At 49.2% G+C, this 16,506-nt stretch overlaps 1 protein-coding gene across 3 annotated transcripts in view; it reads right to left on the bottom strand.

Moving 5' to 3' along the window:
- DVL1 (dishevelled segment polarity protein 1) overlaps positions 1-16,506 on the bottom strand; it is a 136,943-nt gene that overhangs the window by 7,433 nt on the left and 113,004 nt on the right. For 2 of the 3 annotated variants that reach the window (XM_084822185.1, XM_084822187.1), the window contains 4 exons: positions 12,957-13,106; positions 8,183-8,314; positions 5,910-6,077; positions 5,293-5,499 (listed from right to left, as the gene is read on the bottom strand). In XM_084822185.1, coding sequence (XP_084678311.1) covers positions 5,293-5,499; positions 5,910-6,077; positions 8,183-8,314; positions 12,957-13,106 — 657 coding nt within the window. The remainder of the gene's footprint in view (positions 1-5,292; positions 5,500-5,909; positions 6,078-8,182; positions 8,315-12,956; positions 13,107-16,506) is intronic. The other variant, XM_084822186.1, reaches the window with a different exon arrangement.

Genomic DNA, 16,506 nt, shown 5'->3' with positions numbered 1-16,506 from the left:
AACCCAACCTTCCTGAAATGCGAGTGTAGAGTAGCACTTCCTGCAGCTATTTCGTCCGAAAAGCCCTGACAGCTCAACACATTTTGCTGATTTCGATTTACAAGTGGGACCTGCGACAAAATGTTGCAGTGCATCCTCCATCCCTAAAAGGAGTGGTACTGTTCCACTCATTCCCTCCAATCAAGGCATCCCACCCTTTGCTGACAGACATTCTACAGCCTGTGGCTACGGATCCTGTTTCAATTAAACCACAGTTCCCCGTGAAATCTGAAATGGGGAACTGTGATTTTTAATGTTGGTTTACTAACCAGGATCCCTACGCCTGTCCAGTTTCCCTCGGCCCCCTCTTTCCTCAAGCACTCACAAACACACAAAAAGAGAGGCTTCAGTCTCACGCCTTTAATTCCTTATTCTCAGGTTCAATACAGATGCAAACCCTCGTAGACTCTCTGGCTGCAGAGGAATGCCTCCAGGGGATTCAAATGGGATAAACGAAAGTTGCCCACAGTTTGAAAGGGCGGCTGTCTGACTAGGCTAACTTAGGGAGGGAGGTCCCGCCCCTCTCCTGCTGCTCCCCTGCGTAGCCTCTCACACATCGCTGACGGGTTTGAATGTCTCAGCTCTGCCCCTGACATTTCCCTCTTAGCTCTGCGCCTCCGCCTGGCATCTCTTAGGTCACGGACCTCAAGTCCCTCCTCCTCCTCCTGCTCGCTGCTTCTCACAGAGGGGGGTAAGGAGGAAGCTTCATGCACAGCCATCTGGGAATTGGCAACCTGAAAAGCACGCCTACCCATATCTGAACTGGCCTGTGAGAAAACCTCCCCCAGTTCTGGCTGCTCCTCTTCTGAATCTCAGCTGCTAACTATCTCCCTGTGCTCAGAATCAATCCTGACAAAGCCAAGATTAAAATATGGTTGAAGACCCTGGTTAGTAGCAAAACATTAAATCACAGTCCCCCAGTTTGGATGCAATGAGGAACATTGGTTTAAAGATGGATCAGGTCAGTGGAGGGGGGGAGCACACAGGCTTGACGCTCATTCCCAGATTAATATCCTGTTGTTTATTAAGCCAGGTACACGAACTGGTCCTTCGAGTTAAATTGCTGAGGTTCATCAATCTATTCCAGTGGAGGGACATTAATCAATTCTACTGTGGGGGAGATGCGATCTAAACTCCTTCAACTGGAGAAAGGACTTATTGATCTGTTTTGGTGCTGTATATAACAGTATATATTTTGAAGCCACAGTGAGTGGTTTGTGCGTCAGGGTCGGGGGCTGATGTTGAGGTACTGGCTCACCACTCTCTTTTCAAAGGTGGCTTCCCAGGAAACCTTGTTGTTAACAAGGGTTTCTCCCCCCCTCTCTCCCCCTCCCCTCCCCACACATACACCTTATATTTGTGTTCAGTTGTTCTTGTCTGTAGAAGTCCAAGAGGAAGTTGGAAAGCACTCTTCTTTGCACCTGAGTTTCAGCTCCAAAGTTTGTCATTAAGAAAACACTACCCTGGCAAGGTAGGAACAATCATGTTCCCCTGCTAGATGCCTTGGGCAGCAACTCTAAAATGATGTGTGTGTGTGTGTGTGTGTGTGCTTTGTGGATGCAGTCTAAAGGTCCATCTAAAGGAGAGCATTCTGGTAACCATCAAGGGAAAGAGCACTTGATGCCTGACTCTTCCCTGGAGGCTGGGGGTTTGGACTCCTCAAGAGAAGTCCAAAAGAGAAGAAGGAAGTTGCAGTTCTAGTCCCTCACTAAGTACTTGGGGCCACTCAGTCTTTTGTAAGCTCCCAAGAAGAGAAGACAGATATCACAACTGGAAGACAGCCATAAAGGAGGGCTCAAAAGCTAGTGCTCGGTTTCTTGAAATTATTGCTACCTCTTAGATCAGTGCAGAGCTTGGGCATTCAGTCTTGGCTGCTTAGCTGAGCTCAAAGCTATGGTGAAACAGCATCTCTCTTGCCTCAGAGCTCTCCATGGCCCTGAAGAACTCAGACTGTCAGAGCTCTCCGTGGTCCTGCAGAACTCAAACTCTCAGAGCTCTCTGCGGTCCTGAAGAACTCAATCTCATTGCTTTGCGAATCCGGCTCCCTGTAAGCCAGTATCTGTTGACTGTTACCTGCTGATCAGTGCTGGGCAACCCCAACTGAGCTCCATTCAAGCCTTGCTTGGCACCTTGCAGGTTCTTGGCCCAGACAGCTGGGATAATTCAAAAGAAAATAAAAGAGAGGGGAGTGCGGGGGGGGGGGAGGAGGAATGAAAGAGAGTGGGGAGAAGCAAGCTAGAAATCTCAGGTTGGGAGAGGGAGGTCACAAGATTCTAGATGATCATGCTATGGACCGATAATAGTTTTTAAGTGGAGGTACGAGACGCTTACCCATCCCAGGCATTCCTTCATGAATCCTTCAGTCTAAGGCTTGCGCAGGACAAAACAAGGGAATAAGAGTTACAAAAAACTCCCCCCCAGTAAGAGAAATCACACAACAGCAGCAGCCATAGCAGCAATGCACTTTAGACAGAAGGTGGAGAAAGGGGAAAGCAACACAGCATCCATCATGCCCTTTGCCCCCACCCTTTTAACTGGATACGCTCATACAACATATCTGTAGCACCTGCAGTTCATGTCTGCTGGGGGTTCACCACGTGGTCATCTCGGGATAGCTTATACAGCCAACAGGGCAACTACACACCCACTACAGGCTGAGGATCTGACATATCACACAGGGCTGGAGGGGGGGGGCATTAAAGCAGAGATAGGCTGCTTAACACCCTCCAGGTGTGTTGGACTACAACTCCCACCATCCCTGACCACTGCCTATGCTTGTTGGGGATGATGGGGGGGCTGTGGTTCAAAACAATGGAAGGCACCAGGTTTCCTACCCCTATATAAAGGGATAGGGATTAGCATGCTATCGAGTTTATAATGATAGAATTTAGATAGATCAGCCGATTCTGAATTTCAGGAAGATCTCACAAAAGAGTTGTGACTCCACAACCTTTCCATACCACAGTATGTTCAAGCAGTTGGGGAATGGGTCAAATGACTTATCTGATCCAAGGTCTCTCAGATTTGCTTTGTTTTTTTAAAGAAGGCCTTCACGTGCAAACTATGGAAACTTCAGTTTAAGTCAATGCAGTACAGCTGTACACTTTATAATACTTTATTTTATTTATGTATTTATTTATTACATTTCTATACTGCCCAGTAGCCAACTCTCTCTCTATTGGTAAAGCGCTTTCAGCCCTCTAAAGCGCTTCATAGCCATGATCTAGTTGTGAGCCTTACAACAACCCTATAAGGCAGCCTTCACCAAACTGGCACCTCCAGACATCTTGGACTGCAACTCCCATCTGCCCCAGCCCACATGGCACCAATGGCTAGGGAAGATGGGAGTTGCAGTCCAAAACATCTGCAGGGCACCAGGTTTGGGATGTCTGCTGTAAGGCAAGTCTGTATTATTATCTTTCATACTGTAGATGGGGGGAAGGAGGCTGAGAGAGAGCAGCTTGCCTAAGGCAACCAAGTGAGTTCATGACAGAGGCAGCTTTCGAACTGGGAACTTCCTGATTCATAGCTCATTCTCATAGCCACTACATTACACCGGCTCTGTTATGAAGGAAGGCCTTGCCCATGCCGTTCAGAACCTATTGAGGAATCTGCTCATTATATGCTATTTGGCTCCCTTTACAGAGTTCCTAGAGAGGAATGGCTGGATCCTGTGTTTGGACAGAACATTGTATTTTTATGTCTTTATTTCATTACAATATTTATAGACCGCCATCTGTCCATATGGCCCTCAAGGCAGTGTACAGAACAAATATGAAAAACATTAAAACAACAAAGATTAAGAACAGAACAAAACAAAACCTTCAGAAAAGTTTGCCACCTTGGGTTCCTTGGAGGAAAAAAGGTGGGATATAAATGCAATAAATAAATACATAAATATAAAACCAGCGTCAGCCCCTTTTTAAAAGATAGCAAGTGCTGAGTGGAACAGGAATGTCTTTACCTGGAAACTGAGCAAAGAAGGGTCGAATTTAGCCTCCCTGGGTAGGGAGTTCCATAACTGAAGTGCTATGTTTCCACCAACCTAACCCCTTTCAGTGCTGGGACATACAGCAGGGACTCTGGTGAAGATTTTAAATTATGGGCAGATTCACATGTGAGGAGGCAGTCTTTCAGATATGCCTCACACAATATAGAGCTTTAAAACCAGCACTTTGAACTAGTTCTTGGAAAGAAATTGAGAACCTGTGCAATTGTTATAAGACCCAGCGTAATATGGTCAGTAAAACACACACCAGAAAGCAATCTGGTTGCAGCATTTTGCACTGGCCACAATTTCCAAACACTTTTCAAGGGCGGCCCCACGTTGAGTGCATTGCAGTAGTCTAAACAAGAAGTGACTAAGGCAGACATCAGTGTGGCCACATCCATCTTGTAAATGGGGTAAAGGTGATGATGGGTGCAGGGAAGAGTGATCGTTTTGATCTAATATACACAGCACACTTCTGGTTATATGGCCGGCAAATCTGCAAAGTAAATAGAAACAAGCACCAAACTGAATACTGAACTGCTCCTGGTCATGCGTTAATCCTACAGTGTAGGGAACACCCTTTGCCAGAGCCAGCTCAAGATATTTTGCTGTCTGAGATGTAAGACGAGATGGCACCCCCTCCATTCCACAAACAGAAGCTGGCGAGACTGGCAGTTAAATCTTACTTTAAGTCTGGCAGCAGGATTGTGTACTCCACAGCACCTGCGGGCAGCAGGTCAATTAAGAGGGCACACACAGCTCTATCCTCCAAGGGAGGGGAATGCGCCAGGAGGCACAGGAAGAATGCTGCCCCCTAGAATCTGCTGCCTGAGGTGGTTGCATCACCCTGCCTAATAGTAGGGCTGGTCCTGGCCTTGGCGAACACACACACACAAACTGCCAGTGAGGACAGATCCACAATAAAACTGTACTTGAGCTGGGATTTGAACCCAGGCCTTCATGACACCATCCATCAGACCACACTGAGTTTACCAAATGATCAAGAAAGCATGACAACACAGCTCAGCTCTTTCGTCCAGAGAGCCGACATCCTACTATGAATCTGTGCAAAGCAGCCAGATTAAAACCGGCATTATCCGGCCTTGTCGTTGCAGCAAAGAGAACCAGTTGCATGCATGATGTACACGACGGAGCATGAGAAGAGAAAGGGCAAACAAAAAATGGGGGCAGAGGAGAAACGAGCCAATGGCCAGCAGGAATGGAACAAAGGAGAAGGCGGATGCTCATGTCCCTGGACTTACCTTCACTTTGCTGGCTCCCCGCACTGCCGCTCCCGTAGCTGAAGCCCGGGTCCTGGTAGGCTGGTGGGAAACACGGAGGGGCAAGGGGGCACTGGTACGAATAGCCTTGCCCCAGTGGCCACGGCGCGGCCGGGTGCGGGAGGGGGCCCAAGGTGTCTTGGTCTGAAGCCCCGCTGGAACCGCTGTTTAGGTTCAGTACAGCCAGATCTGGAGTGGAGATCAAAAGAGCTGTCAGGACGGTGCAGCCAGAGCACCAGCCAGTGGTAGGGCACATGCAAAAGATCCTCAGTTCGATTCCCAGCGTCTCCAGTTAGGGTCAGGGAAACACTCCTGTCTGAAACCCTGGAGAGCTGCTAGCAGTCAGTGTAGGACAGCCTGTCCCAACCTGGTGCCCTCCAGATGTTTTGGACTACAGCGTCCACTGGCCCCTGCCACCATCGCCAGGGTTGATGGGAGCTGTGTCCTCCAGATGTTCCAGACTACAACTTCCATTGACCCCAGTCAGCACAGCCCATGGTTATTGATGATGGGACTTGTGGTCCAAAGCATCTGGAGGACACGAGGTTTTGGAGGACCGCTTTAGACATATACACAAAACAGCAGGGAAGAGCACTCACTGCCACAGAGATCTCCAAAGACATAGTAGCACTGCTCTGAGAAAGTAATTTTGTTCACAGTGTGCCTGAGGTAGCCATGTTTTAACATGCTGCTGGCATACTTCCGGGCCTCCCTTCGGTCCTTAAAGCCCTCTACACGCGTGTAAAGCCAGTCAACCACGTCTGCTCCTGCAAATGGAAAGTAGGTTAGTAAAGAATATTTGCAGCAACCAACCATGTAAACCTAGTTGTTGCTTTTCAAAAACATGTTCAATGCTGTATAAAAAGGCCTCATATATTCAGTGCTTTCCCCCCCAGTACTCCTTGTGAAAATGAGCAGTTGTTTATTTACGTTCCCTCATTTGCCCTCCCTCTCCATTACTCTCACTTGCCCCAGCACTGTTGTTAGGGATGTACGAATTACTTACCTGCCGGGGGGGGGTCCGTGGGGAGGGGGGCAATCTGTCCCTCCCCCCGGAATCCTCACCAGCCGGCTCCACTCCATGGCAATTCTGTGGAGCCACCAGCTGGCTCCAAAGCCCCAGCGATACAGCCACCATTGCTGTATTGCTGGCTGGACTGACGGACTGTGGACGCAGATGGCGTCCGCTATGCCATTTGCGTCCCTGCTGTTAGACGTGATAGGCTATGTAAATCTTTATGTAGCCTATCGCAAAGGAACAGGGACACAAATACGCCATTTGCGCCCCTGTTTTTTCACACAATAGGCTACATGAAGATTTACGTAGCCTATCACGTCAAAGAGCAGGGACGCAAATGGCGTAGTGGACGCCATTTGCGTCCACAGTCTGTCAGCCCAGCCAGCAATATGGCAATGGCGGCCATATCGCTGGGGCTTCGGAGCCAGTGGCAGGCAGGATCTGGCCAGCGAAGGCTTCATGGGGAGGCGGAGGTAAGAGATCTGATCCTCCATAGACTTCGGGGGGCCAGATTCAATAGAATCCAGCCTCATTAGAGTCCATGGAGGATTTCTCCGCCATCCCTAAATGTTGTTATGTAGCCCAGCCTATGGGGCCCTCCAAATGTTTGGGACTTCAGTTCCCATCAGACCCAGCCAGCATGGTCAGTGGTCAGGAATGCTGAGAGTTGTAGCCAAAGATATCAGGAGGGCACCTGGTTGGAGAAGGCTGATGTAGCCGAATCTAGTTGGCTACCTAGCATGATGACACCATCTCAGCGGCATGATCCTTGATTGGCTGAGATCACCCATATGGTTCATCCAGGACAAGGGAGCAGCACAAGCAGAAAAAACAAAGCCAGCACATGCGTGCACGCACGCGCACACACACACACACACACACACACACACCAACTTTCAAGAAAAAAGCTCAACTGAAACTGCTAACTGCAAGCCCCCCAAATGGAAACTGGAGAATATACAGCGCAATTATTACTTCTACAGTACAGAGGTGTGTGGTGTGTGTGTGTGTGGCAGGGGTGGTCAGAAAGTAGATGACTGGATGTTTTGGACTTCAATTCCCAGCATCCCTGATCATTGGCCAGGCTGGCAGGGGCTTCTGGGAGTTGAAGTCCAAAACATCTGGAGATCCACCTTCTGCCCACTGCTAGACTGTAACCTGCCTAAAGCTACCACGGAAGTCTGTGGACAGACTGAAACTTGACCTCAGGGACTACCAGCTCATAGCTTGCATAGCGTTGGAGCAGATGTAACACGGTTTTGTCCATGAACCATTGTTAAGGGAGCAGGGGCAAGATGCATAATTGCACATTCCTCCCCCCAAGCCTCTTCTTTCTCACATATGAATTCCCACCAGCCTTAACCATGGTTAAGAATTATATCAGCACTGATCTTAGCCACATTTAACGCTAGCCACGTTCGCTTTTTAACCAGACTTGGCTAGCCAGCTGCAAACTCCCCTTTCAAGTCATGGTGACAAGGAAACCCTGGCAAGTGTTAATCACGGTTATGGGGGCGGGGGGGTAGCGAACAATAGGGAGAATTTGTCTGGGGGAGAGGAGAGGCAGCCGACGATCTAAGGGATGGGCTGTGTTGCATCTGCACAGACCCCTCGCGATACGCACCAGCTCCCCCTCCCTGTTCCGGAAAAGACCAAGTTGTGCGATTCTATGTACAAGATGGTGGGCCTAGGCAGGCCTTCCACAACCTGGCGCCTGCCAGATGGTTCAGACTACAATGCCCATCCACCCCAGACAGCAGGGCCAATGGTCATGGGTGTATGGCAGCTGTAGTCCAAAACATCCAGGGGGCCCCATGTTGGGGGCCCCCTTTCTCAGAAGGGTGAGGTACTCACCTATTACTGCATTGGAGATGGTAATTTTTAGCCACATCCTGTCCCGGATTTCGAGGCCCGAATCCGATAACTGCATCACCTTGACAATGGTGGCCATGTCGCTTTTCACGGTCAAGGGGGATTCGTCCAGTTCTGAGAAAGTAAGAGATAATTGCTCTCAATGAAATGAGGAAGGGATGGAGGCAGAGGGTGGGAGAGAGAGAAAGGGAGAGAGGACGCAGCTTCACACAGGGGCAGGCCTACCATGAGGAACAGTGAGGAGGAAACTTCAGGTTCCAGTTTTTCAGGGTGGCGGAGTGAGAGACAGGCTTCAGCTAGCCCATGAGGTTCAGTCCACCAGCACGTTCTCTTGCACAAGCCTAATGAAAATGAACTGGAGCTAGGCAAGAAGACGGTCAGGCTAGGTCTGGGGCAAAATGGCTGCCCCATCTGGAAGTAGCAACAGCAGAGGGGACCATTTGGGCAATACTTTGGGGGAGGCATGAAACTTCAGAAACACCACCCACCACCCAAATTCACCTTGTCATGAGGCTAGGTCATGACATGCTATTGGTCTGAGGTGGATTCTGGGGGGCAGGGGGAGACAGAATGGCTGCCTCAGGACTCTTCCCACCTCCAAGAAACTGCCCCAGGATCATGCAAAAGAGAATGGCTATAGAGATAGGCTGTTTGTCGCCCCCTCAAAGCCTCCCAAATTCCAGCCTGAAGGTCCTCACTGGAGAACCCATCAGCCGTTGCATTTGGGTTTTCCACCTCAGGTGCAAAATGACTCAGGCTGGGCCTGAAGCAACCTGGCAGCAACCTGGCGCTCCTTCCGTTCATGTCAAGACGGCTGGCGCAAGGCAACTTCCTGGAGGCTCGAACCCCATTTGCACCAGCGAGGAAGAGGGAGAGTTGGCTACATTTCCCCCTTCAGCAACAAAACCTCGCAAGTCGTGCCCAGCAAAGAGAACAGCGGCTTGGCAAAAATGAAAGCCAAAGGGGCTTTCTATATACTCTGCAGTCAAAGAAAGAAATTTTCATACCAAGAGCTGAATTTTCATACTGGGAGCAGAACTAAATTATGCATATTTTTCCCAATTTTGCATAATTTAGGACTCCTTCCCAATGGGCTCTCGCATTTCCCTATGACTTTACTGAACGGGAAACTGTATTAAATAAATAAATACAGAAATAAATAAGTGCATATAGAAAACTAGCATCACCAGAAGAAAACTCAGCTAGGACCATTCTCTCTAACATGCTAGTTTTCTATGAGGTAGGTTTTTTTAAAAAAAGTGGGGGGGTATGGTGGACCAAGTCCTGAGGAGAAGCCAGCAAGCGAGGGTGGGGGAAAAGAATCAAGGACGGTGGCCAGGCAGACAGGACCAAGCTGACCGTTACCCAGACCAAATCTAGGCTTGACCTGGAAGGTTCTATTGCCCTACCAGGTCAGGGGAGGACCAATGGGCAGACTCTGTGGCCGGAGTCATCCAGGAACAGCAAACCGCAATTTTTCGACTCCCCACAAGGTTCCCAGTTCTAATTCCAAGCTGCCCTTAACGCATCAAGAACAACTCTGGATATTTATTTGGAGCTACAGCGGTAAATATGGACCCATGACATTGCCTGCCGGCAATTCCAAATTCCATTTTATTTTTAAAAACCACATCTTTTCAGTGCCTGTCAAAAGGAAAGAAGCAGGTGGTGAAGACAGACTGGGAGCATTCATGTTCAGGCCGTGCATTTTCACACGCACACACATGTGCGTGTCATAAAACGTCACCCACCACATGCCATTTACCCACAAGGGCTCCTGGGTTCCCGTATGCAACCAGTTATCATCTGCGCCCTGCAGTAAATGTTCAGCAATGGCTGAAAGTTAGTTTGGTTAGTAGCAAGAGAAGCAACGTGTGTGGTTTTGGTTTAACAACGTTCTGATCTGAAGATGTGGGGAGCAATAAACTGGAGGGCCTGTTGGGGTTCCCCCTCACCGCAGGGGACCAATAGGACTGCAGCAGAAACCGCTGGAAGAAGAGGGTGTTGGTCAGATCGAGGGGTCGGAGCTGCCTGGCTTAGTTCCCTTAGAGTCACAGTTCTTACAGTGGATCTCTCTTACAAGAGGGATCAAGCTTTATAGGACTTTATAGAATCAAACCCGAGATATAAAAATAGTCATTCTCACAGAGCGAGAGCGTGCATGGGCTCACCAGTGTGGTGCAAAAAAAAAGGGAGGCTCAAGCATTGGATGTATCCACTGCTTTATACCTACTGGAACAGGGAGGGTCTGGGCAGCACAGTTCTACCCTTTCTCTGCCAAAATGTAAGCGGTGGCCACATCCTTTCCTTCCTCAGGGAGTTGAAGCATCCACTGGGATCTCCTGCTGCAATTGACAGATGTGGGAGAAATCTCAAGAGCTGGCAACAAGGGTCAGCACCCCAGCCGTGGGCCCACTTCTGACACCCCGACCCTGTTCCTCTTTCTGTTGCTCTCTGTCCGTGTGCCTCCTCCGTGTGTGCAAGCAGTGAACAGAGCAAGAAGAGTAACAGCCTCCATTCGCCGTGCTCTTTCCTCCTGGCAGTGGCGTGGATTGGGTGAAGGGACAGTGTGGTGACAGTGGTGAGGAGGGGCCTGGTGAGGGCATCTTGCCTAAGGGTCCCCAAAGTCTGGAGCCAAGATGGCAAGAAGCATCACCATTGCCAAGGATGCGTGTCCCCACTTCAGAAGCCAAGAGCAATCAAGGCCACCCTGCGCTTGTCATAGGAAGGAGTTTGCCCATTCTTCTTGGAGTTACTGAGAAAAGAGGGACAGTGGGAGTGAGGCAGCCCTCTGCTTTTAATGCACTAAAAGGCCTGCAAAACCCTCTGCCTCCGATACCAAACATTGGGGCAATGAGCTAGTGCCCCCTGGATTGGTTAGACTGCAACTCCCGTCATTCCCAGCCAGCATGGTTGGGGATGACGGGAGCTGCAGTCCAACCAGTGGTGTCATGGTAAATTCAGAAGGGCAGGCCCTCATCCTGACAATCCCCCCAGCCATGCCGCCAAGGAGAGTCCAAAAATACAGGCAGCAGTCTGGATCCATATCAACGAACCAGTTCTAGTGGTTTTCATCTCTGCCAGGAGCAGGTCTATTGTAAAGCTGAGGGGTCTTAATTGCCCACTCAGGACCAAGCCAGCCCAAAATATTTTGCATTGCAACAGGGAACAAGATATTCTTGCTGGGAAAATTCTTTTCCCCCCCAGCTAATGTGAGGATTGCAGCTGAGCTCAGAGGGAACAGGGAAGTCTGAGGGGGGTGGCAAATGATGTGCGCGTCCCTGCTAACAAAACGAATCTCGGGGCTGTGTCCCTGTGATCCCTGACTGCACTACACTACTGAGTCCAACAGATCTGGAAGGCACCAACTGGTTTCAAACAGAACAAGTTGTATAGCACCTCCAGGAAGTCCCTGGTCCTCCTGTCAGTATGGCCAGTTTTCCCTTTGTGAAACCGGACAGGCTGCCAGTTCTGCTGTACAGTTATTATTCTTTAAAAAAAAACCTTTCCTAGGCAGCCCTTATTTCAACAGCACAGTTATGAGGGCGCCCACATCCCCAGCTCATGTATCAAAGCATCCGATACGTCGGCCTCTCTGAAGGAATGCAAACAATGTCGCGGTCATTTGCAGACAGCAAAATCAACCGGCAGAGCAAGACTCCAGTTCTTTCCAACACTGGTGCAAAACGGTGTTGAAGCGGGAGAGAAAAGGTGTCGTAATCCCAATCCTTCCAGCACGCACACTCTGGCAATGTGACGCAGGACACTCAAATCCGCGAGAAGTCTTTATTGTAGGACATCCCATGCCGAAAGCTTAATGGTTCCATTCTCTTCTAATGATTTCTGAAGAGCATAACCCTTACGTTTTTGCCGTGGGATTTCCTGCAACAAAGAAGTCTCGCTGATTTGGGTGTCCCGTGTCGGATTGCCAGTGTGTGTGTGTGTGTGTGTGCTCGAAGGATCGGGATCACGACAAAAAGCTTCTTCAGATCAGCAGTGCTGAACTTCTTCCAGCCCAAGGGCTAAATTCCATTTCAGAGAAGCGCTCGGGGGCTGCACTCCAGTGGTGGGTGGGGCTGGAGGCAAAGGGGGTGTGGTCAAAGGCAAAAGGGCCAGGCCCAAACAATACCAGCATATGTGGCTGAAAGCTCTTACTGCCACTACGTAAGCCTGAGGAGAGGCATTTCAGCCTTATAGAATAGGGAGAAAACTGCACAATAGACAGGAAATCTCCAAGCAATTCATGGTTGGGAGAAAGGGGAGTGGAACCAAGGGAAAGGGGCGTGGCCTGCTGGCAAACCCAGAGAGCCAGATTTGGTTCCTGCATTTGAGGTTGTGCACCCCAGCTTTAGACAAAGTTACGCCAGCCCAAGAGCTGTTCCTGTCTCTATTATGTTCACTATATACAAGGCCATGTCACTTATATTAAAGATGAGAAAGAACCATTCCAGTCTGTGGGGAAAAAGAGGCCAATTGCTCTCTCCTATCCGATTTCTAATGTGAGGCCATTAGAAGATGGCTGCTGTCCAGTCACGAAAGCAAAAGAGGATTGTTGAAGTCTTGACAGGGCTTTGCTAAAAATAAAGAAAATGCTCCCCACAAGTTTTATGCTCCCCACAAAGTAAAAGATGACCATTTGGGGGTTGCTACCCCTAGTTTTGGTGGTGTCGTGTATTTTTGTTTGTTTGTTTAGCTCTACACTGCCAGCCCTGCGCAGGAGGAAAACCTGCCCGGTCCTGGTGGCAGTGTGACTTACTTTCCGAATCGGGAATTGAGCTTGTTAGTGAGGAGCTGGTAGAAGTGATGGTGCTCATGGAGGGGCTCATACCGTAACGGGGGTACGCTCCCGTCAGGGCCGTGGTATGAGAGATCCAGGCCGCGGGGTCAATCGGACGCACCGGCTCAGCTGGAACGCGCAAGAGAGAGAGAGAGAGAGAAAGAAGAACAAAGGAGAAAAACAAAGTCAGATTAGCAAAACATTCTTCGGGGAGAGAGTATATTCCACCCTTGCAAATTGGCCCACAGAAGTTACTAGCCTGCAAAACTGCTTACTAGTGTCAGGGTGGACACTGAGCCCATAGAATCCCAGAGTAGTTCTGATTCTGAGGAAGAGCAGTCTCTCATGTCAGAGATTCCTCCCACCAACATGCCTAGCTTAGATAGCAGTGCAGGGAGTAATGGAGCGCTGATAGCAGACTTGGTGGACACGCGATGCAGACGCAGAGAGCGGCGCCAGATGGAGGGCGCGGAAAGGAGGCGTAGTGCCCGGTTGGCGCGCAAACAACGGCTGCGCCCAGAGGATCCAAGGGAAAAGGGGAGGGACTCCCCCTAGTCCTTAAGTTCAGGGTTCTGCCAGTAATTCCCTTTCAAACGGGGACCAACTGTTCCAACTTAGGGCATAGGTACTGTGCTGCTCAGATCTAGTTGCAAACGGTATAGTTGTTAAGTTGTAAAAGAAGAATAAAGCTTTGAAAGGAATTCCTTTGTCTGTGTCTGGACTTGGCTACTGGATTAGACTGAGAGAGGCCTCCAAAGAGCCCATGACAACTAGTCTGTAAAGCACCTCCAACAACACCAGGGATGCCGCTCAATGAGATCAGCCTCGGTAGGCCTTCTGTCTGTCCCATCAGCCAGGACAGCTAGGCTGGTGAGGACTAGGGAGAGGGCCTTTTCTGTAGTGGCCCCCACTCTGTGGAATTGGAGGTTGGACTCGATGGTCTTATAGGCCCCTTCCAACCCTACTATTCTATGATTCTATGACTATTCTATGAATTCCCTCCTTAGTGAACTCTGCCATGCCCCCTCTTTGATGAGCTTCCACCGGGCTTTAAAAACCTGGCTGTTCAGGTGGGTATTTGGGATGGGTTAAGGTTTTTTAGAGCAGTGTTGTTTTGTTACGTTTTTTCTGTTTGGTTGATTATGTAAATTTGTTATTAGTATTGTATGCTGCCTAGAGTGGCCAGGTAGCTGGCTAGATGGGCAGCTAATAAATCAAATAAATAAATAAATAAAATAAATAAAAAGGGTAGTAGCCTGTGTTTCCAGGCTGAGCACAAAGGAAGGGAAGCTCCCTCCTCCATGATTAGGATAGAAATGCGAACTCATATTCTCTTAGAAGGCTAGTTAAAAAAAAAAGACTTCTACCTAAAGGGCTGGTGGAGGAGGGGCAGGGCAATCCATGTGCCCCCATCCCGCCCCCAGCCACCTCTGCCAGCCTGCTGCATTTTTATGCTGGTTGTGCAGGAAGAGATTTTCCTTCCTCCATAGCTAGTACCAAACTCAAGCAGACTGCTGGAGGAGAGATGGAGAGATCCATCCTTCCTCTGCCTGCCTGCCCACTCACCTTCATGGAGTTCCTGGTCACCTTTGATAAGTAAGCAAGTTGTTAAACCCATGGGTAGTTTATTTGTTTTCAAAACCTAGATCCCATCTCTCTATAGAACAGAGGTAGGCAACCCAGTGCCTTCCAGATGTTTTGCACTACAATTTCCATAATCCCTGACCACTGGCCATGCTGGCTGGGGCTGATGGGTTTGGCAATTAAAAACATCTGAAAGGCGCCAGTTTGGGGAAGTCTACCTTACAGGGTTGTTTTAAGGCCTGCTGATGTGTGCATTTGGAAAAACACGCACGAACATATGTGCAGATCTTTGTGCGAAAAGAAGAAACAGCTCACAATCTGACACGGGGACAGGTTGCAACAAGCTTCGAGGCACGATCCGGAGAACGACAACGAGCTCGGGTTCTGGTGATTTGCACATCCCTACTTGCAAGCACCGTTGGCATAGGGCCCCTCCAGGGAATTGTGGGAAATTCAAAATGGCAGTTCATAGTCCCAGCGCAAGGCTGCTGGGCCTGGTTCTAAAGGTCAAAGGCAGCCAAGGGTGAAGCAGCTGCTTTAGGGGAGGGTGCCACCCCCGTCCAAGACAAGTGGTACTCCTAGATCACCAGAGCCCCCAACCAGCAGTACATCCATTTGGTCTGGAGTGGGGGGGGGAATTCCCCTATCTGCTCACTTGACTTGGACCATCTTCCTAAAGACACCCCTGCTGCACCTCTCTTGGCCAGGTTCCTCCTGGTTCAAAAAGGAAAAAAAAGACTGCAACTCCCATTGTCCCATAAAGAAAGCTGATGGTACACCAACAGTCATACCAATTAATTTTATACAGTGTTTATAAATAAAGCACTTGATGGTACGCAGACAATCCTACCAATGTCATAACAACCATATCAGTCTTATCAGTCTGCGGAACCTCGGTATATTCCCATTTCAACTGTACCCAGTCTTCTTCAAGAAATCCTCTAGATAATTCTTAAGGTACGTAGCAGACTAAGTGCTGCGGCGGTGTTTATCTTTTGTCTGGTGAGTGGCTTCTGGAGTACTAACACATTTGGGGAAGAGTGAATTGGAGAAACCCAGCATTTCTAATTTCAAAGCAGTATTGGCATTTTCTCCTGCTAGGACGATCTTACTCTCTACCTATAAACATAATTGGCTATTTTGCCTTATTGACCAGTGCATCATTGAAAAATTTATCTATTCAGAAAGTGAAATAATTGTTCAACAATATCAGTTATCAGAGTCTGTTATCAGAGCGTGTCACGTGCCTTAAGAATTATCTATAGGATTTCCTGATGAAGGCTACGTAGAGTCAAAATGGGAAAATACCGGGGTTCCATGGAATGATATGGCTGATATGGTTGTTTGTGTACCATCAAGTATGTTTATGTATAAACACTGTATAAAATTATCTTATTGGTCTAGAGCAGTTGTGTTAGGTCTCTTGCATCTTGTGCATTTGTTCCAAGTAGTTACTGGGGACTTTGTCTTTCCTGTTTTGCAAGAGGGGGAAGCTTTGCGAGTTGGCTCCTTCTCGTCCCAGGCAGTGCCAGGGACCTTCGGGGCATGAGCCAGGAACCCTAGAGTTTGAGGCCAGTGCTTGCCTAGTCCACTACCTGGGACTGCCTATGCTCAGGACTCTGGCGCAGAAGGGGGGCGGAGGGTATGCAACGTCACGACTCCTCGTAATGGGCAGGCCCTACAAAGTCTCTGCAGGCTGAAGCCTCCACAGCAGGGCTGGGGAACCTCTTTGAGCTCTCGGGGGCCAAATTCAATTGCAGAGGAGCTCTCGGGAGCCGCATTCCCATGGTGGGTGGAGCAGAAGGCAAAGGGGGCAGGGCCCCAAATGCCAGCATATTGTAGCTTAAAGTTCTTACTGTTAGTAAGTAAGCCTCGGGAGAGGCATTTCAACCAATGGGGGGGGGGGAGCTACGCAAAAGCTGGAAAACCACCAGTTAATCTGTGG

Source organism: Heloderma suspectum, chromosome 15 (assembly GCF_057233095.1).
Source record: "Heloderma suspectum isolate Gila_16-S chromosome 15, 16-S_ref, whole genome shotgun sequence".
Taxonomy (NCBI): domain Eukaryota; kingdom Metazoa; phylum Chordata; class Lepidosauria; order Squamata; family Helodermatidae; genus Heloderma; species Heloderma suspectum.
The sequence above is the reverse complement of the archived record's forward strand: the minus strand, read 5'-3'. Positions and strand labels throughout refer to the sequence as shown.